This window comes from Stegodyphus dumicola, chromosome 4 (assembly GCF_044657685.1).
Source record: "Stegodyphus dumicola isolate Sdum_Otavi_A_Nest chromosome 4, ASM4465768v1".
NCBI lineage: Eukaryota > Metazoa > Arthropoda > Arachnida > Araneae > Eresidae > Stegodyphus > Stegodyphus dumicola.
The window spans coordinates 30,465,541-30,492,576 of NC_140771.1; the positions used below are offsets into that span (position 1 = coordinate 30,465,541).

General features: G+C 34.1%; 1 protein-coding gene across 2 annotated transcripts in view; it reads left to right on the plus strand.

The window, feature by feature from the left end:
• LOC118179574 (echinoderm microtubule-associated protein-like CG42247) overlaps positions 1 to 27,036 on the plus strand; it is a 106,220-nt gene that overhangs the window by 64,503 nt on the left and 14,681 nt on the right. The window contains exons 14-18 of one of the 2 annotated variants that reach the window (XM_085814665.1): positions 8,930 to 9,055; positions 14,262 to 14,418; positions 23,912 to 24,009; positions 25,221 to 25,314; positions 26,306 to 26,398. In XM_085814665.1, the coding sequence (XP_085670791.1) occupies positions 8,930 to 9,055; positions 14,262 to 14,418; positions 23,912 to 24,009; positions 25,221 to 25,314; positions 26,306 to 26,398 (568 nt within the window). The remainder of the gene's footprint in view (positions 1 to 8,929; positions 9,056 to 14,261; positions 14,419 to 23,911; positions 24,010 to 25,220; positions 25,315 to 26,305; positions 26,399 to 27,036) is intronic. The other variant, XR_015040599.1, reaches the window with a different exon arrangement.

Genomic DNA, 27,036 nt, shown 5'->3' on the forward strand with positions numbered 1-27,036 from the left:
TAGCTTAGACAGGGTTCATAGCCACATTTTAGTTAAAAAAATAAGCACCTATAAGCACTTTTCAAGAACATTTTAAGAAAAAAATAAGCACTTGTCTAATTACATTATACACAACTGCATAACCTTAAAAATTAGACTTGTAATTTAAAATAATGAGAAATGGAGTATTTATTAAGAGAGAATAAACATTACCTCAACCATGGAAAATATTTACTTTTTTTTTTTTTTTAAATTTTAAATAACAGTCCAATTTACAGAACTAGTTTACAACGAGAGGAAAAAACTATGCAGAACTAAACTATATTTCAAGATTTAATGATGAAATTTCAGTTCAAAATAGAGAAAATAAATAATAATAAGGAATATTCATTGTATTCGCTTGGAACCAAATAATAAATACAATTCATTTTTCCACTCATATTGATATTTAAATAATTTAAATCTAAATTCTGAACATTTTCTAAATTTTCATTGTACATCAGTTTTTCCTTAACAGATATTGCAAGCAAAGTAATTTAAGTAAAAAAGAGGAACATTTCTGAAATCAGAAGACAGAAATTTGCTTCATGCAGTCATCCTTTAACAGTAAAAGCTCAACTAACATGCACACTTGGAAATTGGGGAATATTCGAACAGTCGAGCGTAACTTGAAAAAGAGGAGCGGAAGGGGCGTAGACTCATTAGATTTCTTCGCTAAATAAATGCTTTTGACATTTTTATATATGCATCATATAAAAATAAACCAATGGAACTAAAAAATATTCTGCTTAGCATGCACAGTAAAACTCTTTTAAGTGTTCATAAACAAATCTCAGACAGAACATCAAAATTAATTATCTCTGCAAGATATCGCAAACATTATTGCGAAATACGTGCGCCGTAATTCTTCCCTACGTGATATTACGCAATCCGTGATATTACGCAATCGAAATCAACAGCTGCTGGTATTGGGAGAATAAAGAACTAAATAACTGGGGTGTTTTTCATTCTAATTTTCAACAGACAGCGTTAAATTTCCGGAATAGAATCATTCTTCGCTTGGGTTGGTAGACTGCAGAACTTTTAGTCCTGTTCAATCCAGATTGGAAAGTGACAAAAAAAAAAAAAAAAAAAAAAAAAGGTCCGTGGCTTGTGTTGCAGCTAACTGTAACAGTTTCAATATTCGAGATTTTGTGGAGAAAGAGGAGAACCTCCCAGTCTTCGTACTGTATAATGTATTGGCCAAAAAAATGAAATTATTTTGACTATTCGATGACTTTCCCTTTATTTAAGCCATTCCGAATATTATTCCTTAGAAAGCTAATCTGTGTTAAAACACAACCATTTTTAGAAGTTTACTATACTTCAGCAGTTACTGCAACTATGTTGTTATAAACATTCATACATATGCTCATAATATAAGCATAATGATCATAATAAACACGAATATGAACTGACCAAGCGGAACGAGTGTGATGACTTCATGGTTTAATAAGCAAGCAAGCTTATTAATTAAACTCATGGTTTAAAGCATTTAGCAAGACGAAACAAACATTTATTAAATATATAATTCAAAGCATAATATAATAGTTACTCAGAGCAGTACGTCGCTCCTACCGCATAGTACAATCCACTACCTTCCTCTTCCGAGGCTAACATGCAACTCCTAATAAATACATTAACCCTTCTCGAAGAAGAGCTACCTGCGCCAAGCATGCTCTATTGATCGCCAAACAGTCGCCAGATATCACACCCCCGTCGTAAGATTGTTGTTGATATTATTTACAAATCAATCAGCAATCTGGAAACTAAAATCTAGCAACTGTTTGCGATCAACGTGAAAAAGGAAAAAAAAACTACATATACTTTTATACATGCTCTCCTAATTTTCAAATCTCAATTACTATAGACATACCTCAATTTACTACATAAACATAGATAACACATTTTTATATATAAACATAGATAAATCATTTTTTAACTTCACTTGTTCCGAACCTTATTATTATTGTAACAATTTATCAATTCTTAATTCAAAGAAACCAAGTTGATATTTTCTTTTATAAACATGTTAAAATATACCCTAGTATTATTCCAATGATGACAGTAAAATTATTAAGTTTCTTATATATATATAAAATTATATTCTTAACATTCCTTTTAATTAATGATGCTGCAGCATGATTTAAATCCTTGGGAGACAAATATCTAAATTTACCACTTACCTCGAATATTTGTTATCCAATAATTTCTCTATCTATTTCAAATTACATAAACATCTTATTTGCACAAAATTGTAAAATGATTATGAAAAGCAAAGAAAACTATCTAATTATTAACTATACAAAATGTTCGTGAAGATGAACAGTAAATTAATGTTCAAAGTTCACAAGTGGGAAGTCTGGATAATGCATCCGCGTTTGACAGTTTTTTTTCCAGGGCAATGTTCTATTTCGAGATTATATTTCTGCAAAGCTATGGCCCATCGTTGTAATTTGGACGATTGCGGAGCATTTCTCACTATAAAGGCTCGAGGATTATGATCAGTCACAATTTTCACCGATGAACCGAATATCCAAGGTTCAAACTTCTTCAATGCCCATACTATAGCATAAGCTTCACGCTCTATAGTCGGCCAGCTCTGTTGAGGTTTCGATAATTTCTTGCTCGCGTAGCAGATGGGAAATTGCTTCTCTCCCCTTTGCTGTGACAAACATGCACCTATTCCGATTTGGGATGCATCAGAATGAATGACAAACGGATCCTGCAGTGTTGGGGTGATCAGCTCCGTTGACATCGCTAATCGTTCCTTCAGTTGTTGAAATGTTGACTCATGAATTTCTTTCCATTCGAGTATTTCCGGTTGTTTATTTTTCGTGAGTTCTGTGAGTGGGTAGGCGATCTCTGCATACCCTGGGATATAATCGCGATAATAATTACATAGTCCTAACAGACTTTTAAGATCTCTTTTCGTTTTCGGCGTTTCCAGCTTCTTGATTGCCTCTATTTTCTCGGGATCTGGTTGATGTTTTCCTGATCCAATGATGTGTCCTAAATATTTAATTTGAGGTTTTGCAAACGAACATTTCTTCGAATTGATAGTAAATCCAAGTGACTCTAGTTTGGTAAAAACTTTATCCAGATGTCGGAGATGAGTGTCGAAATCCGTGGAAAATATAGCTATGTCATCAATATAGGCTCTTGAAAATTGTTGAAATTCTTTCAGCGCGTTATTCATTACTCTCTGAAAAGTTGCTGCTGCGTTCCTTAATCCAAAGGGTAGCACTTTAAACTGATATTAACCTCGATGAGTTTTGAAGGATGTGTACTCTTTACTTTGTTCCTCCATGAGAATTGCCCAATATCCTTTCAGCAAATCTAAAGTTGTTATGACGTTGGCTCTTCCTATACTGTACATTAAATCAATGGCATTTTGCATAGGAAAGTCATCTGGCTTCGTCACTGCATTCAAAGCTTGATAATCTAAGCACAATCTGATATCTCCATTTTTTTTGCTTACACAAACTACTGGATGAGCTATTTCTGCATTACTTTCTTCTATTAGTCCCGATTTCAATAATTCTTCTACTTCTTCATCGACCTTGGGTTTCAATGCTTCAGGAATCCTATAAATGTAAGGTTTCTTCCTCTCCATATTGGGTATTAATCTAATTTTATGAGCTTCAACTTTAGCTATTTTCAGCTTTCCGGTGAATAGTGCTCGGTGTTTGTTGATAAGAGCTATCAATTTTCTTCTCTGCTGCGGATTCAAATTTTCTAAATTCAGATTTGCATCTATTTTAAAATCTTCCAGGGGGGTCGAGAGATCTTTTCCTGGTAAAGTTATAATTTCTCCAAATTCTTCTTCATTTTCAAATATCACTCCAACTGCATTGACACTAGCTTGGAATTTTCTAATTTTATTTGCATGAACATGTTTGATCTTTCCATCAGGTAGTTTTACTTTATAGGAATGAGGTGGGCAATGATTCACGATTTCTCCTGGACCAGTCCATCGTGCATAGAGTTTATTTGAATCTGGTATGAGTAAATAAACTTGTTCTCCGATTTTGAAATTTTTTGGTATTGATCTCCGATTAAAGTACTCAGCATATTTTTGTTGTTTATCACTTGCAATTAAATTGGCTTGTTCGGCTGCTTGTTCTAACCTTATTTTTAAAAGCTGTAAGTAATCCACTGCCGATTCACTTAGATTAGGTGGTATAGGTATTTCTCCTGACCATGAAGACTTCAGTACTGCTAAAGGACCTCTTGGTTGTCTTCCATACATCAGCTGAAATGGTGAGACACCCGTGGCGCAGTTTGGTACTTCTCTGTATGCAAAGAGCAGGTATGGGATGTGCTTATCCCAATTCGAAGGATCAGTCCTGATGACATGATGTAACATTTGCTTGAAGGACTTGTTCCATCTTTCTACTAATCCATTTGAAGCAATGTAAGCAGGTGTAGAGAACCTAGGGTGAAAACCTAGTCTTTTCTGGAATTCTTTAGTTAATTTTGAAACGAAGTTACTTCCGTTGTCACTAGCTATTGTATTAGGGATTCCTGTTCTCATGAAAATCTCCAAAAGCGCGTCGCAAGTGGCTTTTGCTGTCAAGCTTCTCAGTGGAATGGCTTCTGGCCATCGGGAATGTTGATCTACCAGACATAACACATATTTATGTTTCCTAGCAGAGGGAGGTTCAATAGGTCCAATAATGTCGATGTTAACTGTTTCGAAAGGTAATCCTGGCCTTCTAACCGGTGTGATGGGAATCTTGTCAGATCGCTTTTCTGGACTTTTCAACTGACAATCTTTGCACGTTTTACAAAAGGTTTCAACATCTTGTGCTAATCCAGGCCAATAAAATGAATATCGTATTCGCTGCTTTGTTTTTCTTATTCCAAGATGTGCGCCGAAAATGGAACTATGTGCTAATTCCAACACTTGTGCTCTTCTACTAAGTGGAAGCACTAACTGAAAAACATTCTGTCCTAATATTTTTTCTTGGTGATGTAAAAGATGATCAATAAATAAATAATTTCCTTTTTTTTTATTGCTAGCTTCCATGCTTCTCTCAGCGAGGGACAGTTAACTTGCTCTTCGCGTAGGCGTTCAGCAGACGATAAGTCTGTGTTTACATAAACACTCGCCTTCTTCCCTTCCTCCTCTTCGTTTTTCTCCTCCATAAGCATTAGCGGGGGGGAATCGACGCTGTCGTTTGACTGTGCATTGGCGAAAAAAGTTTGTAAGTTTTCGCTTCCGTAATTATTTCTTTCTGCGTTTGGTTCTTCTGCCGCAGGATTAATCAACAGTTCGTATATTTCTCGAGTTATTAGGCAAGGCATATTTAGATTATCAGTCACTGCAATTAATGCATCCACAAAATTAAATATATTGCTTCCATGATCTTTATGGTAAATAGGTACACGGCAAACTTTTGCTTCAATTGGTTGTCCGAAAGCAGGTGTTAGCAATATTTTACCTCCTTCTCTCTCCTCTAAATTTGGAATGAGCGATGAATGTACGATCGTTATCTGCGTTCCAGAGTCTACGATAGCTTCGATTTTCTCAGAGTTAATAAAAATATCTACTTTTTGCAGTGGTTGAACGATGCGTTCTGAGAATTCAGATCGTAGATGGGATGAGTCTACTTTAGCTACGATGGCTTCTTCTTTTGATGTTCTGTTTGAATTTTTTTGAGTTTTGGAATCATTCTTTCCCTTCTTATTTACTGCAGTTTCGTTCTTTCTTCTTTTGTCTGGGCAATCTCTCGCGATGTGTTGATAATTTCCACAAATATAACATTCTTTTCTTCTCGCGTGAAATCTTTCGTGTTTTGGATATTCTTTTCTCATGGGTGGTGGAATATATTTGTCGTGTGCACATGTTGTATCCAGGAATCTCGGTGATCGCTTAATTCCATTTCGAACTTCGTCGAAAGATTTTCCTTTGGCCGTGAAATAAATATCACATTCTGTAGCTAATTCTTGAGGCTTCAGCCATTTATTTCCTTGGCGTATTGCGACGTGTGCAGCTGTTTCTTCATCTAATGCTTGGAATAATTTATCGGAAATAATTAACTCCTTGAGTGTTTCGAAATCCTTTACTTCTCTTGACTTGCAGTAATAGTCCCATGTAGCTGTTAGTCTTGAAGCGAACTGGATATGCGTTTCGCCGGAATAACGTTTAGTTTTTCTGAAGTTTTCTAAACAGGTTTGAAGAGTAGGTTGATATTCCTTCAGAACAAGAGTTTTCACTTTTTCGTAATTTTGCAGATCTTCCTCCTTTATATAAACAAGAACATTTGAAGCTTTTTCTCCAATTAATTTCAATAATATTTCTGATTTGTATTCTTCAGGAACCTTCTTGTGCTTAAATGCTCTTTCGATAGAATCGAAAAATATATTCCATTCTTCTGCTCTCTTCGGTACTGGTGTAGTCAGTGTTTCTACTCCTTTGATCAGCTTGTCCAGGGAAATTTCGGTTTCTCGTTCTGTGTTTTGTATTAAAGGTGTTGGACTTCTACTTCCTTCATTTTGAGTTGCTCGAATCTTCGCTAGTTCTATTTCGTGTTCTCTTTCTGTTCTTATTCTTTCTTCTTCCATTTGCATTTTTTCCATTTCTTCTTTTCTTTTTCTATTCTCCACTGTAGTAATCAGAATTTCTTTCACGAAATCAGCATCTTCGATGTATTCCTTGCTATTCTGGAGTTTGTGTTTCAGTTCTACCAGCTTCAAATCTGGGGATGCTTCTTCGCCAATTTCCAATAGAACTGTTACTAAATCCTCTTTCTTTGCGTTTTTGAACATTTTCTTCTATTTTCCTTTAGAATCAAGCCTTTCAAACTCTCGATTAAATAATTCTCACGTTTCTACTCTCTTTTGCAAATGAACACTTCTTTCGTTAGTTAGGCTTAACTTTACGCCTCTTCCGTTTTCAACGCTCTAAGCTTCTAACCTCTCTGGTTCTCGAAAGAGAGCGTGTTGTGATGACTTCATGGTTTAATAAGGCACCATTTAGCAAGACGAAACAAACATTTATTAAATATATAATTCAAAGCATAATATAATAGTTACTCAGAGCAGTACGTCGCTCCTACCGCATAGTACAATCTACTACCTTCCTCTTCCGAGGCTAACATGCAACTCCTAATAAATACATTAACCCTTCTCGAAGAAGAGCTACCTGCGCCAAGCATGCTCTATTGATCGCCAAACAGTCGCCAGATATCACAACGAGAACGCAAATTATTAAGATCTTGATAGAAATTCAAACGTGTGTAGTATTTGGGTGGGAGGAAAAAAAAGCCGAATGTACCGGAATTTTCTACTGCATTCGCAATTCTTTGACCAATAGAACGACGGGCACCTGTCTGTACTCTTCGTGCACACCAAAGGTTATGTTAATGTAGAGATAGGGGAAAAAGCTATTTCCGGGAGTATGATTCACCATCTGACATTCCATATTAGGAAGAAAAGTTGTTTATTTAGTTTCGGCTTTGCTACGGGGAAAAATAGCGCGTTCATTAAAAAAAAAAAAAAAAAGCACTAAAAGCAAAAAATAAGCACTAAAAACAAAAAAATAAGGGCTTTAAAGAAAAAGTAAGCTCCTATAAGGGCCTTTATATTTTATTTTCAAATATAAGGACTTATAAGCAATTAGGACCGCTACGAACCCTGTTAGATAAACAAAACTGGCTCGTATCACAGGCTATTCCGAGGGTATTTCAAAGCCAAGTTAGCCTACTTTCTACGAAAGATGTGAAACCACCTCTCTTTCATTTCACATCCAGCTTAAATCTCGCCTGTGAGGCAAGTGTTTTCCGCATTTTGTTCATTCCCAAAAGGGATATCTTTTCGTGTTAAGCGATTTTTGTTTCGTGTTAAGAGAAACAAAATGCATGAAAATACATAATAGTTTGTCGGAGCCGTTGTATTATTTCGTGTTAACGGATATTTCGTTTTAAATGTTTTCGCGTTAAACGTATTTCACTGTATATACTCATTTAACGCATATTAGATTATATGCATTAAATCAGTACATAAAACTAGAAAGAACACATTGTAAATAGCGGAAGTATACAGATCAAGACAGATGAAGAAAGTACGTTATAAATAATGATAAAGAACGTCATTTACAAGAGAACAGGAGCAATATCGTTGAGCTCAAGCTGGTGTTAAAAATATAGAATAGATTTTTTTGTGTTTATTTTTGTGTTTTTGACTTTATCTCACAGACAACATCTGCTGTCACTGCTATTATACCTTGAATATTCTTTCCCCTTTCGTAGAAAAAATTATCTTCCAATTACTATCCGGATGTGCAATAATTGCATCATGAAGGCATCCAATGAGAAAGGAAAAAGTTCCTCATATTCTCTCCTATTTAAAGAGCAACTGGGAAAAGAGGAGACTCCAGGTGGTAATGAAATATCACCCGAGACATTTTTAGTCTCGCGCCACTTGTAGAACTTGGTTTTGGAACGCCACTTGGGTTTTGGAAGAGGGAAATACGAAAATTTCAACTACGCTCTCACCGGGATTCGAGTTCTAGATTTTTCGACTGCTGGCCGGAAGTGCTGTCAATTACACCACGGATGCACTTAGTCAAGCAAGGAGAAAATTCCTGATAGGTTAATAAAGAATCTGTTTATAGTTCAAAAGAATGCGTTATGTATTTATGAACTGAATAAAGGTTTTGATTATAAATAAAAAAATCAAAAGAATAGATTATGGGAAAACGTATTACTGAGAAGCAAAAAACACACTGGAGATCGAGAGTATACAGAATAAAGAACCCCTGTTCTTCTAAACTCTGATAATCAAAAGCTATTTAATTACTGCCTCATATAAATTAATACGATTTTTATGAGAATTTAAAAAAAAATTTGAAATTTTACTAAAACCATAATCCTCTTTATTATTAAAATATTTTTTCAAATTTCAGGGCTTGGAATCAGATTGCTTGGACCTGGCTGTCGATTCGGAAGGAATGACTTTTGTGTCGGTGGATCGGTCACACTGTGTTTGTAGATGGACAGTTCGCAATCTGCTTTGGAAAACAAGGCCTCAGGTTAAATACACAACAGTGTCACATACAGCATTTGACACTTCTCTTAATTCAATATTTAATGCAAAATTATTTTATATATTTATTTATTTATTGTGCAGAAAGTTTGTAGGGTTTCCCTTATTTTGCATTACAAATTATTTTAAGTTGAGTACCTTTCCTGAACCTCTCATTTTCCCCTCGCATTTCTTCACCAGGAAGCAAATTTAAAGTTAAGTGAAGTGAGTATTTAAACGAACGAATTTTGTAGTTTATTCAGAGTGTGATTTCGCTAGTCAGCGCAAGCTACTAGTTTGTTTTTGCTGTTACGCTGAGTTTCTGACACGCCTTTTTGGCCATTTAATAAGTACATCGCCGGGTAGGTTGTTGAGTCAGCTTAGTTAGCCAGTTAAATTGTTAGACCAGCACTATTCTTTATCTTTCAATTTATGGTGTAACGATTCTTAAGTTCCATCGCAAGTCGTCGGTGTTATCGTAAGCACGAAATACATACATTTGTGTTCATCATTTGTATTGATGAATAATAAAGAGTTATTTTTATCTTTTTTCTGTGCTGGTATTATTTTAAGCCTGCGCGAGAAATCGCCAGGTTCCCTCGTAAGATCACGCTAACTGTATGATAGCTAAGAAGGTTAAATCTCTTTATATTTAATCCCTTCAAAATATTAATAGTCGCCAAACTAGCCACTGCAAATAAAACAAAAAAAAAAAAAATGTTTTCGTCATAATTGCAGAAATCGCTGTCATTTTCATAAATTTATCCAAATAATATGATTAAAAAAATTGACTAATCAACGCATACAGGGTTTTGTATCTGCTTTTTACGCCTGACAACCCCATAAATTTCACTGTATAAGCAAGAAATGGGTATCAAATATTGTATCATTGGAAGAGACTATTGTATTTTTAGGAGCCAGTGAAAAAAGAGAGAGAAATTAATTGTGCCTTCGCCTAAATTCGAACCACGGATATTCTAAAGTAGTTTGGATATAATAAACTCTTATATCACAAAAGTACGCATGAGAGAGCACGCGTGCAACCGCAATCTATAGTCGTGCAACGAAGTCCTCCAGTAAGTCAACAGGAGTCTCGTAAATGATGCTCTTCAGATGGCCCCATAAGAAAATCTAGCGAACGGGGTGGCTATCGAACGGGTCCACCACGGCCAATCCATCGGCCCGGAAATGTCCCGTCCAAGTAATTGCGGACGCACACGTGGTTATGGGTTGGTGCACCATCATGCTGAAACCACATGCGATCATGAACGACAGCCGGAACATCCTGCAGCAATTCCGGTAGCACCTCTTGCAGAAAAATATGATAACATAAGCCATTTGTACGTGCAGGTAAGAGGTATGGGCCTATGAGGTAGTCGTTAACAATACCCGCCCACACATTCACGGAGAAGCGGGTTTGGAATGTATGTGGATGTGTGCCGTGTGGCTTATGAGTTGCCCACACGTGCATATTGCGGCTATTGAAGATGCCGTCCTGTGAGAAAGTTGCCTCGTCCGTGAATAGCACATCCGATGGGAAATCTGCCTGCAGCGCACACTGCTGCAAGAACCAATGACAGAAATGAACTCGAAAAGGTAATCTGTCTCTTGCAAAGCTTGGACTCTCTGCAAATGGTAGGGTGCAAACCATTTTCATGTAATACTCTCCAAACGGTGGAGTGACTCAGCTGCAGACGACGTGCAATAGCTCTTGTACTTGTCTGAGGTGATTCATGGACAATGTTCAAGATGGATTCTTCAGTGCGAGGTTGTCGTGCACTTCTTCTAGTGTCAAAGGTGGCTTCAAATGACCCGTTTTCACACAGAGACCGATGTAACCTCCCGAACATTGGTTGCTTCGGCATACGCCTGTTCGGAACCGTTCCAGGTAGAACCGTAGCGCTGCTCTGCCGTTCCCATTAGTAGCACCATACATGAGATGCATGTCAGCTTTTTCCCTGTGCGTAAACTCACCCATCACGCTCGACATCAGAGTTGCGAATGATCCTCTGATGCATCGGATCGTGGTTTGTCCGGCTCACTACCGCCCTCTACCACTGCATTGCCAGCCAATCACAGCTGTAGTTCCTATTACTGTTAGTGTTCCTTTTTTTGAACATTTATTGTGAATACTGTATTGCTGCAAAGAAGAACTTTGCGTTGATTTTGTAAATAAACACACTTTCCTCCCGTGTCGGTTTTTTTTTTTTTGTTTTGTTTCTGCCTTAACCCGTCACTTTAGACCCTACATTCCTGTACAAAACATGCATGTTTTAGTACGCTCCACCACCCCTCCAAGTTTGTCCCACGAAATAAACCCTGTATACTTTATGTGCTACTGGCAGTGGCATACTTTGAGTTTTTTCCGCCCGGGATGCTTTAAGTCCCCCCTATCTCAGTGCTCAGTAAAATCCATAAAATGTCGAATTATATACAAAAGTGAAAGAAAGTAAATAAAAACTCCTTATTTGTTTTTAAAATGAAACTTTAATTCTAAAATATTAAAGTACTATTTTGCTAGTTCGTGGAGCAAAATCATAGAGGACATTCTAAATGTTTGTTCACCTCAGCTGCTGCTCTGTAGATTGTACAATATGATTTCTTAAACGCAAGATGAGCAATTTCAAGATTTAGAAGTTTCTTAATCGAATTTAATTTAAACATGTTTCCTTTTATAACAAGTAATACTTACAATAATTGTGAGTAACATTCACAGTAGCATTAAAATATTTGAAACTACCATATGGAGAATGTATTTTAAAACAAACTGCAGAAGTTTAAAGCGACCACACCTTTGTATTTCACCTTCAAGCAGTAGGAGAAATAAAAGACGACGTTTGCCTTATTTATGTTATTGTGGTTATAGTTTAATTAATATTGGTCTTTTTCTTTCAAAAGTTTCGATGCAATAAAGAATGCGTGGCAAAAACATGATGCCGTTGACATCCATTGCGATTTCTTTTAACATTCTGTCTAGTGTAAAAGTAATTCTCTTCTTAATTCAATTTCGTATGATCATTAAGAATCTCATCACCGATGACCGGGTAGATAAAACCGCTTAATATCGGCAGTTGTTCAGCTTGAAGTTAAAGCTCAAAGGACGGGCTAGTTACATAAGGGTTTTCGTGGTTTTCAAATATGTTATCGTGAATACAAGTCAATGCTCCTTTCAAAACTTGAATATGAGCCAGCTCTCAATTTCCTAGTCATTTTCGAGGCTGGATCGCCTTATCTAGTGATACCACGCGTTGCTGGCACCGTGGAAAAAAACATTTTGCTCTGAAGAACATATATTTAAATAACCGGCACGCATTTTGTCAGGCAATTATGGTTCTCTACAGAGCCCTTTATACGGGGTGTCTCAGTACCACGTTTCAGAACTTGTAGCAGGGATAGGGTACACCCCGATAATTTGGAGTTATATATAGCAATGCAGGGTTGGAAATGCTTTCCTGACGCTCTGGTGTAGACAGAAATATCAGAAAATAAAAGACTCCAGGTAAGTTAATATTCGTTTTAGTGACAAATTTATATGAACAAAAGTAGCATGAATCAAAAATAGCGTTCGAAGTTTCGACCACCGACTTCAATGCATCCCTCACATCTACGGCGCATGGAATTCCGAATATTTTGAAATATTCCAGGCATATCTCTAACTTTCAGGGCAGCTACTGCGATTCTTGCAACCAGCTTCTCGGCGTTGTCAACGGGAGTGTCATAAACCAGTGTCTTCATATGCCCCATAAAACGAAATCGAGACATGGAAAGATCGAGCAGGTTCCTTTGGTGATCGAGCAGGCCAAAGCACCGGATCACACGTCCGATCCACGTGTTGGCCAAATCTGACATCTATGTGGGCAGGAACATTATGGATGAAATGGGCAGGGTCCCCATCGTGTTGGAACCACGTTATCTGTATCTTCGATGCAGAAATCTGTTTGTCATCTAAAAATTGGGGGCAAGGCTTGCTGTAGAAAGATCAAGTAGTTATAACCGGTTAGATGAAAAGGCAAGAGCTGAGGTCCAATGAAGTGATCCCTCACAATGCCGGCCCAAACATTAACCGAAAACTGACTCTGCGCTGCACGACGTCGAGTTGCATGAGAGTTTTATACCGCCCATAGATGGGAGTTATGTGCGTTGAATATTCGTTCACTTGTGAAGAAAGCCTCGTCAGTGAACAACAAAGTAGCAGGGAAGTCTGATATGTAGCACACTTTTTAAGGTACTATTGTGCAAAAGAATTACGAGGCGCATAACCGCCCGGTTGAACTGCCTAGATACGTTGCACGTGATACGGATGCATTTCGTTTTCTCTGATAATCCTCCAGATCTTGGAACGGGAAACCCCGATTGCGTGCGCTACACTTCGCATACCCAAACTTGGAATTCCCTGTGTCTAGTGTAGCACATTCTCTTCGATGTCCGAAGTCCATGCTGATCGTGCCCGATTCATGGCAGCTCTTTAAAAGGAACCTGTTTCAGCAAACCTCATGGTGCAGCCTTGTAAAGAAATTATGACTGGGTGTATGTCTCATAGGATATCGTTTCGGGTACAAGTGCTGTGCGGCTGGTTCACTACAATCTGCAGCCCCATATGTCAAATGTATATCGGTTAACTTCGCATTCGTATAATTATTCATCCTATTAACCCTGCGTCCTTACACGAAATAACAATTCCTTGCAAGAACTCTGGGAACTTTCGCGCAACGCCTTCTACCGCTTCAGAAAAGCCTTTCATATCCTGCACTGTCATATGATTCCGAGTCGCTGGGGTGCATTCTACCCCTCCTATAAGTTCTGAAACGTGGTACTGAGACACCCTGTATATAATATCTCTCTAGATCGTGGGGTTAAATATTTAAAAGCAAGTTGGGAAAGGCATGTAAAATAAAAGCTGCAAAAAATTAAAATTTTTTATCCGGGGATAGCGCTGACGTTGTCACTGTGTATCATCGGCTTAGGTAGAAAGAATATTAATATTCCATGCTCAGGAAGTAAAAAACCCAAAAGTGTGAACTCCGGACAGTTCTTTCAGTGGTAAAAGAAACACACTTAAGAAAACTGAATGGTTGAAAGACAATAGTACTGTTTCTCATAATTAAGTCAAATAAACTACCAACATGAAAGATTTAAATGATCACAGTTTAATCTGTTTATGAATACTATAACTAAGAGAGTGTGTCATAATAGTAATTAGTTTAATTTTTCAGGTAGATTGCTGTTGCGTTGGTTACCATCCCGAAGGTCTAGCGATAACAGTTGGTGGCTCAAATGGAAAGTTGTTAGTACTGCATGCCGAGGGAGGGCTAGTTGTGGCAACAATATCAGTGGCAGATGCAGCCCTCAAAGCCCTCGCTTATGATGCAGGTAAACATTCTTTGGAACACAACAGTAAAATTAATTTCAAGATATCTCGATTCCAATTATTTGGAGTCCAGATATCTGGAATTCCAAATATCGAACAACTTATCCAAGATATCTGAAATACGTTCATTTGTCTGGACCACATACAGCTAAGCTTTCTTAAATTTAGTTATGTTTTCCTAATTTTTGATTGAGTAAAGTAATATCAAAAGATAATATAAAGCAGTTCATACATTCTGAAACGACTGTTAAATTAACTAGATGAGTACTCTCGCAAGAAGGAAGCCACTGTCATAGAGTAACCTAGCAAGAACACTAGCTTTCATTCTTTACAACTCCTGATAAATTTAATGTACAAAATTTTGCTACAGGAGGGTTTATATAGCTTTTGATGTGTCCTCGGGGTACTACTTTGGTAGACGGTTGCACGAATTTTTGGCGATTTACATTGGCGCTATTGTTGGCGCGGTTTTTACAGTCGTCAGCCATCTTGAAAATGCTGTTTTTACGTATTTTACGCATATAGTAAAGTATTCGAAACTTAAAATATATATATATATATATATATATATATATATATATATATATACATAAATATCGTTAAAAATAATGGATTAATTTTTTGTTGAAAACGTTGTTTTTTAAGATGGCTTGCAAATGTAAATAAATACATTTACTAAGACTTTAAAATGCTAAAGTAAGGTTAAATTATTTCTTACATATAATAGAATAAAAACACCGCTATAAAAACATTGCGCAACATTTAATTGGATTAAAATATTACTTAAATTGAATATCGAATTAAAAACATCATACCAACGTTTAAAAGAATTAAAATATGTTAGCATTTAATTAGTTCCTTTATTAAAAACACATTCCGTCAAACATTAATTGTTAAATACTTGCTTTATTCAGAAACGTTACCGTCAACATTACTGCTCAAAAACATACATTTCAAAAATATTATCGTTCTGAAAAAAACTGTTGTTGCCAATCGGGAAAATACATTTTAAATAAAATTAATACGTTGCGTTTACATTCGGGCATCCTGACTTAGTTACGACCTCGGAACATTAAGAACTTATATTTAAAAAAATTAAATCTGTAATATTAATGTTTATAGTTCGAAAGTCTTTAGCTGTCATATAGATTCACCGTCGTTTTCTATTCTTTTTCCGTGTCCTAGTTTTAGTAATATGCGGCGTGTTGTTATCGTTATCCTCAGTAACACTAATGTCATCACCATCATCATCGTCTTCTTCTGATTCAGTTTGACACTGCCATGACTTTAATTGGCTCACATGAGCTGTCGTACTAAAGAAATGTCCTTTCACCTTCTCTTCTAATTGAGTCACTCTATAGGTATCACTTGGTAAAACTTCGGTGCTACTTTGGTAGACGGTTGCACGGATTTTTGGCGATTTACGTTGGCGCAATTGTTGGCGCGATTTCTACAAACGTCAGCCATCTTGAAAAACGCTGTTTTTACGCATAGTAAAGTATTCGAAACTTAAAAAAAAAAAAATAAATAAATAAAAATAAATATCGTTAGAAATAATGGATTAATTTTTTTGTTGAAAATGTCGTTTTTTAAGATGCAGGCAAGTGTAAATAAATACATTTACTATGAGTATAAAATACTAAAGTAAGGTTATTATTACTTTCATATAGCAGACAATAAAAACACCGCTATAAAAACATTGTGCCAACGTTTAATTAGATTAAAATATTACTGAAATTGAATATGAAAATAAAAAACATAATCCAACATTTAAAAGAATTAGAATATTATTAAATTTAAATACTTTAAAATACGTTATATATAATATAATATATATATATATATATTATATAGAATAAATACATTTACTACGATTATAAAATACTAAAGAAAGGTTAAATTATTACTTTCATATAGCATAGAAATAGAATAAAAATACCACTATAAAAACATTGCGCCAACGTTTAATTGGATTAAAATATTACATAAATTGAATATCGAATTAAAAACCATCATACCAACGTTTAAAAGAATTAAAATATTACTTAAATACTTTAAAATAAGTAAATAAGAACGCTTCGTACACTAGAGCTAAAATGACAGCAATTACTTTATTGTCGGTAAAAAAGGAGGAATGTCTAATAATTTTCTTACCGTTACAGCGGTTATTTCTTCCAACATGACCACAATATCATATACGGCCGTCTCAGAATCGGCTCTTCATAACGGTTCTCATCTGTGATCTACATTTTCGCACTTCATTGAAGAAACAATTAGCGACGTTTCCTCCAAACTTTAAAATAAATTTCCTCTGACCTTTGTAAGAATATATAAATAAATCTTTGATTAGGAAAGCCAGGCTGGCGAAAATAAGGTCTCAAAGGGCAATTTTTTGATTCCGAAACCAAAAATTCTTGGTACTTATCAAAAACAACATTCATCTTTGAAGGAGACATTTTTGAAGGAATTCGAAGATATGAATTAAAGTTTAAAACGGCGCAGTAATGCACAAATTTTCAGCAACCTATCAGGGAGCTGATTACAGCTCATTGATGCACAAATATTCTATAACCAATCAGAGAGCTGATTACATCACGCCTAGAATTAAAATTATTTAAATAATCATACATAATAAAATCATTTTAAAAAAGAAATGCAAAATTAAATTGTATTTTAATATTTAACAGCCATAAATAATGTTTAAAACATTAGATTAAATTTATAGATATTAAAACCAATTACTTTTAAAGTAAGGTGACGTCACTGATTACATCATCCACAGCATAAAATTTCATAAAATATGATAAAGAATAAAATTTTTATTTCAAATAAAAATGAAAAATTAAATTTATTTTTAATATTTAGAAGCCATAAATAATATTTAAAACACGGAATTTATGCATAATAACACGCATTATTTTTTAAATAAAATGTCAACAAAGTATCGGTTACCATAAATAACTTATCCAGCAATGGGTTTACCATAAGTCGTATTACTCGCCAAAAGAAAAATTGCCAAAAACTCGCCAAAATCCGTCTACCAAAGTAGCACCAAAACTTCTGTAACTACCAAAGGTCCTCGATACTTTTGTTGTGTTTTGGTTGATTCTCCAGTTGATTTAGGTACTCTTCTCATAACTACTATTTCTCCTCGTTCGAATGTTAAAGAATTACTTTTCTTCTTGTCATAATTTGCTTTCATTTTCATCTGCATATCTTCAATTCTCTTCTTTAACTTCTTCCTTTTTAGATGCTCTCTTTTACCAGTAATTACTTTCTTAGGAGATCTGTCTATTCCCTCATTTATCTTAGATTGCTTTGCAGATGGATTTACATCTTCCCGAGGTTTATTTCTTTTTTCAATATCTTTCTCCGGTTGTCTTTTGTTTTGTTTCTCAACAAACCTATTTCCTTTTAATTTTGTTTCTTCACCCGCAAAATTATCTATTACAGTTTCTTTTTGTAAACTTTTTTCTTTCCCTGTATTAAACTCTTTCTCAAGTGCTGTAATTTTACACTTATTACTATATTTCTTAAGCTTTTGATTATAATGCTTTTCTTGAATAGGCTTACATTCTTTAATATCATTGATGCCATCATTTCTAGCTTCTTCTTTAGGATACTTATTTTCTTTACTTGTATTCTGTTTAACGATTTTCTTTGAAGTCCCTTTCCTTTTCAGTGATTTTCTACCTTTGGAATTAGTGACTTTTACAGTATTTGTATTTTCAAACTTTCCATCATTGTCCAGAGTTGCTGCCTTTTCATCGTTGTAGTTAGTGACTGGTATCACTGTTTCTCCCTGTAATACTTCCAATAATGAGCCCAAGTCATCTGCCGATCCACTTATTAAAACATAATCGTTATTTATTTCATCAGTTTTAACTTTCACGAAATTAAGCGTATTACTTTCGATTTGAGTTTCTCGGGAAGCCTTCAGTTTAATTCGCGGAGTGTTGCTATCATTTTGCAACTGTGAAAATGGGCAGTCATTAGCATAGCGTATGTGCAAGGTATTACCTATCTTGGCGTATGCAATATGCGGTAAATCAATCCATGTTCGACCAACTAATAAGTCGCATGGTTGCGTTTCATCTCCTACGATTAGAACTGTAATGTCCTTTCCTTCCACATTATCAATCTCTAAGTTAACAGTTACTTTTCCCAATGTTCTAGCGGCTGGTTTATTCTGGTTCCCAAAGCCAAACAATTCCTCCACATCAGGTTTTACAATAAGATTCAGTCTCTTAGCCGCAGACTGTCTCAATAAACATGAACTAGAACCCGTATCTATGATTGCAGTAATTTCTTCTCCATTATTGATGCGAGCATACTTTAAATATACAGCTGGTGAAACACCTGAATTCTGGTCCACGGATAAATAATTTTTAACATTTGTCAAGTCTGGATTCTTAGACGTACACTTTTTAAAAGTATGACCCTTTTCATTACATTTCCTGTAAATAATTTCTTTTTTAGGCTGAGGACAATCCGTCGCTATATGTCCATAATCATTACAATTGAAGCATTTCGGCTCACCCTTTTCATTGCGGATGCCAGGATTATATTCCCTTTTCCTTTCGTCTATTTTATAAAATTTATCTCTCAGATTGTATTTATTATCAAAACTGTTTTTAAAATCCACTTTGAAATTACCATCTGTCTGCATGGAATCTTTAACATTTCTTTGTCTTGAATACTGATTATAGGATCCTTCATAAAATTTAGAACCAGATTTGGGCTTAAAATTATGCCTAAAAGTTTTATTTTCTACTTGAAGTACTTTTATCCCTGCCCGAATATTTTCATATTCATCTAGTTTTTCAGCCAACTTCAGGATTAATTTTAGTTTAATTAAGTTTCTTCAGTATTAATGAATTTAGACCAATCATCAATGAAATGGTCTCGGATAGCAGCGGGGACCCTCTTCTTTAATTGATCAGTAATAATAAGTTGTTTTAAAGAGTCAAAATCTGTTACATTTAATCCAGCAAGCCACTCTTCAAAATAATTTTTTAATTCAAACGTGAAGTCCTTCCACGTATTACGCAACGTTTTAATATGGTCAACGAACTTTTTCCGAAACTGTTCAGGGCTTAACTTAAATTTTCTCAGTAGCAGTTGTTTAACGTGCTTACAGTCGTTAGCTTTCTCTTCTGATTCACGGGCAATTAATTGAGTTATTTCATAAGGCAATAGACCCAACAGCTGAGAAACCCAGTTTTGTTCTTCTAACCCAATACGTCGTGCCTGTCTCTCAAATAAAACTAAATAAAAACTTATATCACCTTCATTCAAATCATACTTATGCATTAATTTACTCATATCACAAATATTACTTCTACTAATATTAGAAGAAACAGAATCATTTACATTACTACTTCTGATTTCCGCTTCTATTTTCAATTTTTCAAGTTCAAAAGTTCTTTGCTTATCTCTTTCTATAATTTCCATTTCAAATGCTCTTTGCTTATCTTTTTCTATAATTTCCATTTCAAATGCTCTTTGCTTATCTTTTTCTAAAATTTCTAACTTTTCCCTGTCTAAACGATCATTTATCATTCTATCTAGCATTTGTTTAGTAAAGTCTTCGTTATAATTCTTACTATTCAAAATCATATCTCTTAAGCCTACAATTTTAATATCAGAAGGGACATCTACATCAAGTTCCAAAGCAAGTTCTTTTAAATCACATTTTTTGCCTCTTGCCAAATAAGCCATCTTAGACTTCAATTTTCAAATACTAATACAATAATTATACTTAAGTTCTTTCCGTTTAATACTTAGACATAACATAAACAGTTTATAAATTCACGTACCTTTCTACTTTCAGTTTTGGCGAGCTTCCGCATTCAGTTTAGGCTTAGCGTACGTTAAGGCAATACGTTGTTAAATCTAGATAATAATTCTAGTTTATCCCACTTCTGAAATGTTAGCATTTAATTAGTTCCTTTATTAAAAACACATTCCGTCTAACATTAATTGTTAAATACTTGCTTTATTCAGAAACATTACCGTCAACATTACTGCTCAAAAACATACAGTTCAAAAATATTATCGTTCTGAAAAAAACTGTTGTTGCCAATCGGGAAAATACATTTTAAATAAAATTAATACGTTGCGTTTACAATTATTACTTAAATACTTTAAAATAATTTTATAGGATTTAATTATTTAACATTAAAACATATGCGGCAATAATATCTCAGGAATTTTTGAAAACGTATTAATTCTTTAATAAAAATTGAAGTATACAATTATGAAGTAAAAGAAAATTATGTACTTACATTTTTTAACTTTTCGTATATTCATAATAAGTACCATAAAAAAGTCCGCTAATAATCTTTATCTAATACATCTCTCACACTTCATTGAAGAAGCAGTTAGCCAGGTTTTCTCCAAAAATTTAAAATAAATTTCCTCTGACGCTATTAACAATTTATAAATAAATCTTTGATTAGGAAAGCAAGGTTGGCCAAAATAAGGTCTCAAACGGCAAATTTTTTTATTCCGATACCAATAATTCTTGGTAATTACCAATAACAACATTCATATTCGAAACGGACACATCCATTCGCTTTGAAATGTGAGGAATTCGAAGAGATGAATAATAAAATTTTAAAATGGCGCGGTAATGCACAAATATTCAGTAACCAAACAGGGAGCTGATTACATCACGCATAGAATTAAAATTATTTAAATAATCATTCATAATAAAATCATATTTAAAAAAATGCAAAATTAAATTGTCTTTTAATATTTAACAGCCATAAATAATGTTTAAAACATTAAATTAAGTTTATAGATATTAAAACCAATTACTTTTAAAATATTTTGTGACGTCATTCATTACATCATTCACAACATAAAATTCGATAAAATATAAACAATAAAATTTTTATTTCAAATAAAAATGCAAAATTAAATTCATTTTTATTATTTTATAGTCATAAATAATATTAAATTAAGTCATAAATAAATTTATTATTTTAAGTCATAAATTTATTATTTTAAAGTCATAAATAATATTTAAAACACGGAATTTATGCATAATAAAACGCATTATTTTTTAAATAAAATTAGTCTATTCAGCAAGTGCCCTAAAATATTTTAGCGGATAGAATAAAAAAAAAAAAAAAAAAAAAAAAAAAAGAGAGAGAGAGAACCAACACGGATTAAAAGTATTTTCACCTTCTTTAATACAAAATATTGATATTTAAAGCATTCTAAATACAAACAAAAAAGTATTTTATAATACAGTTGTGCTCAAGCGATTAATGGTGTTGCCATTGGCAGCTAACTTGAAGTAACAATGTTCGCATGCAACTCGATAATCTAGCAGCTAGCCAGATTTTCTATTACATAACACATTTGTTTAGCACAAATATTTTCATATATAAATTGTAAAATGATTGTATCTGTGCTTATTGTCAGAGTAAAATGCTTACTGTCAGAGTAAGAGTATACGATTAGTTATTTGGTACCGTTGTCAAAATTTGTTGTTAGCAGAAACTAATGCTCAAACACGCATCATTTCAAAATTTTCAAAATAATTCATATTATCTGAACTACCCATTATTCTCAGAATTCTTTTTGCTTCTGAAGAAGAGAGACCTATGTGTGCTTGCCCACAAATCGAAAGAATTTTGTTTAAAATATACGCCAAAATAAAGTTGGTGATTTGTTTAAATGAGTTATAGTAATATATATTGTATACTAAAATATGCTCTGGAGAGAGATTGTACTTATAGATATGATCATACCTATAAAATTTAAAAATTCAGACATTTTAATTTAATTAGCAAACAACGACTGAGAAATGGCGAATAGCAGTTCGTGTACTGTACATACTGTTTTAACTAGCACTAAATAGCACGCTAGTAGTTTTCAACATTTGTAGCATCATTAGACTCATGTTTTGAGGGCCTTATTGTGGCAAATAAGACTCCTAAAGAACAAAAAAGCTGCAACAGCGTGTTGCTAATCAGAACAAAGGGAATGTTAGAAGGCAAAAATGGGAGAAAATTTAAAAACTGGCCATGGAGAAAATGATAAGTCAAATAGTTGGTGAGCCCTAATAGCCTAAATTCTCTGCCAAAATATTTATGACCGCCATGTTGATGCATGAGGTCAAAATCTGTGAGGATTTTCTGTAATCTCACGCTGCACTTAAGACTCCATTATGAACATTTCTGTTCCCCGTATTTAGTAACATTGGCCCGAAATGAACGTATGACTTGTGAACTAAGACAATATTGAGCTTGTATAAGACTGTTACATCGGCTTAACTACACTCTTTTCTGCTGCTTGTCTAAGCTTACAAAATTTACAGCAATCATTTTTTTTCTTCTACCACTCTGAGCCGCGGGTAAATGAAACCGCAAATATTTCATCACCAGATATGGGAACATAACTGCAGGTTGTTGATAGATTTTTCTCTTAATGTATTCTCCTTAATCCTTTTCTAATGTTACTCCTCTTTCCTAGCGTTTTTAACTGTCTACGTAGATCTAACAGCGGACTTCGTCCCTCGTATTACCACGGTAAGCACAAGAACAGCATGTTGAGAACAAATAATACTGTTACTAATTTAGAGAGAAATCCGTAGCAATAACAGAATGTTCCTTTCTCTTCAGCACTGCCTAATTTAATTAATTTAAAAGTTAGCACACAATGTAAAAAACACGAGCGTCAAAAAATAAAATTAAAATTTTCCTAAGGTAAATGCATTGAATTATTTTCGGCAGCTGAAATAAAACATCACTTTTAAATACGTTAGCGATTAGAAATAACATGTGAGATAATAACTTATCAATATTAACTAAGTGGAATATTTAATGTGGATTTAAGAATCACCGTTACTTTAAGTTATTCGAATATAATAATAAAAAATAAATAAATTGAAATAATATTGAGTATATATGGATTTTATGATATATACATGTAATTTTATTTTTAATTATTTAGCAGTAGCAATATATTATTGTAATTATGCTTTATCATTTCATCTTTTATTACCTATTATTATTACTAGAGATCCATGAGAGGTTAACCAATTGTAAATTAACTAAGCGTTGACACAGATTTTAAATAAATTATTCATTCTAAAATACAGAATAGAACTTCCGAAAAATCATTTTAGTTATGAAAAGTCCTTTATTGTTTACAACGAAAAGCTCCGGAAAATAATAACTGAATTTCCCAAAGGATTGGCGGCGGAAGATACGTAAAACATTGCCTCTCGGTCTTGAGAATACACAAAAACTTGTCTTCAATTCTGCCCCTATTGCCATGATGGTTCCTTCGGAATAACAGCCAAAGGTTTTCAAAACTGATTTTATTCAATTAACTTCTTTCATTCTTTCTTTGATAGAAAAGGGATATTGTTTTTAAAAGTGCTATGGATCCGAATTTTGCAGGAGCATTTTTTTGTTTGCATTTAAAGTTTGCTTACATTTGCGTTGATTAATAAGGAAGACATTTTTTGATTTTCAGATGCAACCTCACTGGCAATAGGCTGTGAAGACGGAAATATATATATTTGCGAATCCAAAAACCATGGTTACCTTTACAAGATGCACACGGTACTGAAGGTAATCTAAGCATTAAAATACTTCTTACTAATTAATTTACTTCGCATGCCTTCAATACCTGTTTTTTTGTTTTTCTTTTTAAAGTTACTGACTAGACAGATTCTTCGTATACGGTTTTTGTGAGAAATATCGTGTTATTTTTTAGTAATTTAAATAAGCGATAAAGATGTTTATAAAAGATTTATCAATCATAAAATAACTTCCTTTTGAATGGAAATGAGAAAGCATCCAAACAAATATGTTTGTTTTTGCAGTCTAAAAGATCTTTGAAGAGACTGCACGACTAAATAACTTTAGAAATGAACACACGCATGACTTCGATTTTATATACTAAATAAAGCAGACTTTCAAACATAATTTCAATCACGTGACATCTTGTAGCTCAAATATGCAAAATTTTAATATTTATGCAAAGTTTTCTCCTAACCCGCTAAAGATGCTTCAGCGAAAAAACTCGTGAGTGTCGTAATAATAGGCAAGTTGGCCACTTCGCGTAGTTTCAGTAGTTGAACGAGTTTGTTATATTATGTTATTAAGATAATATCTTCGATAATCTTTGTAGAGACATTAGGTATTTTTTGGAAGCAAGAGAGATGGAAAATTAGCAAACGCCTTCGCCGGGAATCGAACCACGGACCACTGGAATACCGGCCCAGCGTGCAGATCCACTACACTACCAAGGCACGTCAAGAATGTGGGACAAATACCTTATATCTTAACTGCGTGTCCATATAAAGATCAGTATCACAGCCTTTCCCGCTTTCTTTCCCAACATTCAAGTAAAAAACTGTATGATTATGATATGATGATTGTAAAACTGTACGATTACGATAATGAGATAAAGATGAGATGAGAATTCTTCTGACAGTCTACACGTTAGTCTTCCTGCAATGTTTAGATTAAATGTAAACAGTACTTAACTTTACACAGAGAATCGATTAAACTATATTTAGACTATCTGAATAATAAATATTCTTTATAAAATTTCTTATAAATCTACTTGGTCCAACCTTTTTTTTCTCTTCCTTCGAATTCAGAATCATTTCTTTTTCAATTTTTAAAGCACGAATTTTAATTAACAGTTTTTTATTACCATACCATAACATATCTGTAAATGCTACTTCAAAATTAATTCCACAAAGGTCAGTGTTTAATTTTATTTGTGACTTTTGATACAGTTTATTGAATTATCTCTTTTCCCTCCGGTCTAGAATGAATGGCCAATTTTACAAGTAGATTGGTCTTCGGACGGTGACTGCTTAATGACTGCTTACCGTAAAGATGACTTTTGTGAAGTTGCTTTGTGTAAGTACCCGTGGATATTATTTAATATCCGTTTGCATTAAAAAGAATGCATGACAAAAATGTAACTTGCGCTAATACGACAGAAAATGCTGTCACAATAAAATTAATATTATTTAGAAGGTAAATAAAAAATTTAATAGGAATGGACGAAAAGTAATAAGGCATGCTGAGATATCTTGAATATAACCAACTTTACTGCATTAGATTATTAATTTCATACATGAAGAGCATGCAAAAGCTAGTATGTCTTTAATGCATTTCAATTTAAAATTATATATCGCCATACATAGGTATACACACCAGAAAGAAAGCAAGTATTTATTCGAACAAGGAACAGTTTTTCAACAGGGAACAGTTGAAATTAGCATAGTATTTCTGCGAGATATTTTTGTGAGCTTTATAAAGCTAATAAAATTTAATTTTATTTAATTTCCATGTCAGGAAACAGAACAATCGAAAAATTTTAATTCTTCTCCATGCATACCGACTCAAAAGATCAGGGAACTTGGCTAGTTCATGGCCTGATTATCACAAACTTTAGGGGTCTCAAAATTATCTTATAATTACCCATAATCTTGCTTTTCCCTCGTAAAAACGAGGAAAGAAGTGTACAAGACCCCTGAAAGAACTCTTCACCTAGGGCCTCAGTCTGACCTTGTAGGGCTCCAATATGGTTACTTTTTTTGGCAATTTACCGTAAAAAATTAATGAACCCTCCTAAAAAATCCATATATCGAAAGCAAGTTGTTGAAAAATATTAAAAGAATGCAAGTGAGAAAAAAGAACCATTGATAGCAGTAACAAATTTGAATAGTTTTTCAAATGAAAAACAGTAACATTAATCAATGTACAAAATATGTGGAACTGTGGAAAATTTAGATGATTTCAGAAGTTTTATTTCTAACGAAAGTATTATTTAGTGTTAGCAAATCGTAAACGCAGAGATTACTGATCACTTAAGAATAATATTTTTATTCATATGTTTTCCTAGGGAGAGTAGCAGATTCGAAGAGATTAAAATCAGCTTTAGCTCAAACAATGGACTGGCCCCAACACACTTGTACTCTGTCTCACAACATCCTTGGTAAGTATCCTATTAACAATATTAATTTATAAAATGAATAACTCATGTATAAAAATATATACATCTGTTTCGCATCCACTACAATTTTGGGGGAGTTTGAATCATCCTTAGTCTGCCAAAAAAATCATCATGGTAGTCTTTGCAAAATTGTTGGAGCACTATGTTACATACGCTGGCATGAGTATATCAACCACAGATCTTGTATATAAGCCACGCGTCATATCCCGGCCCTATAACACCCGACGTGCCGAGGTTTCAAAATGAGAGAACCCCTAGCATAAAGCGCATTCCGCACACCGAGTGCGCGGTTCTTTGAATGCGTGCATGAGCCTCTACGGGACTTCGACGACTGATCCTGCAGATTCTCTGGATGTTAAGAGAACAAGGAAAAACGTACTTAGATCGAAAAGCGAAATTGTTAAAAAAGATAACGATGATATAAATAGAGACGCAGAGTTGATTATTAAGGCAAAAACTACTGATATTGATGTGTTTGATGAAATCTCAAGCTCTATTCGGCCAAAGGATCTTGGAATTAAAATGGTGGATTCTTTTCAAAAAAAAAAAAAAAAAAAAAAAAAGAACGGAAAAATTGTTGTTAGATTAAAAGATGTGGAGGAATCGAAGAAATTAGAAAG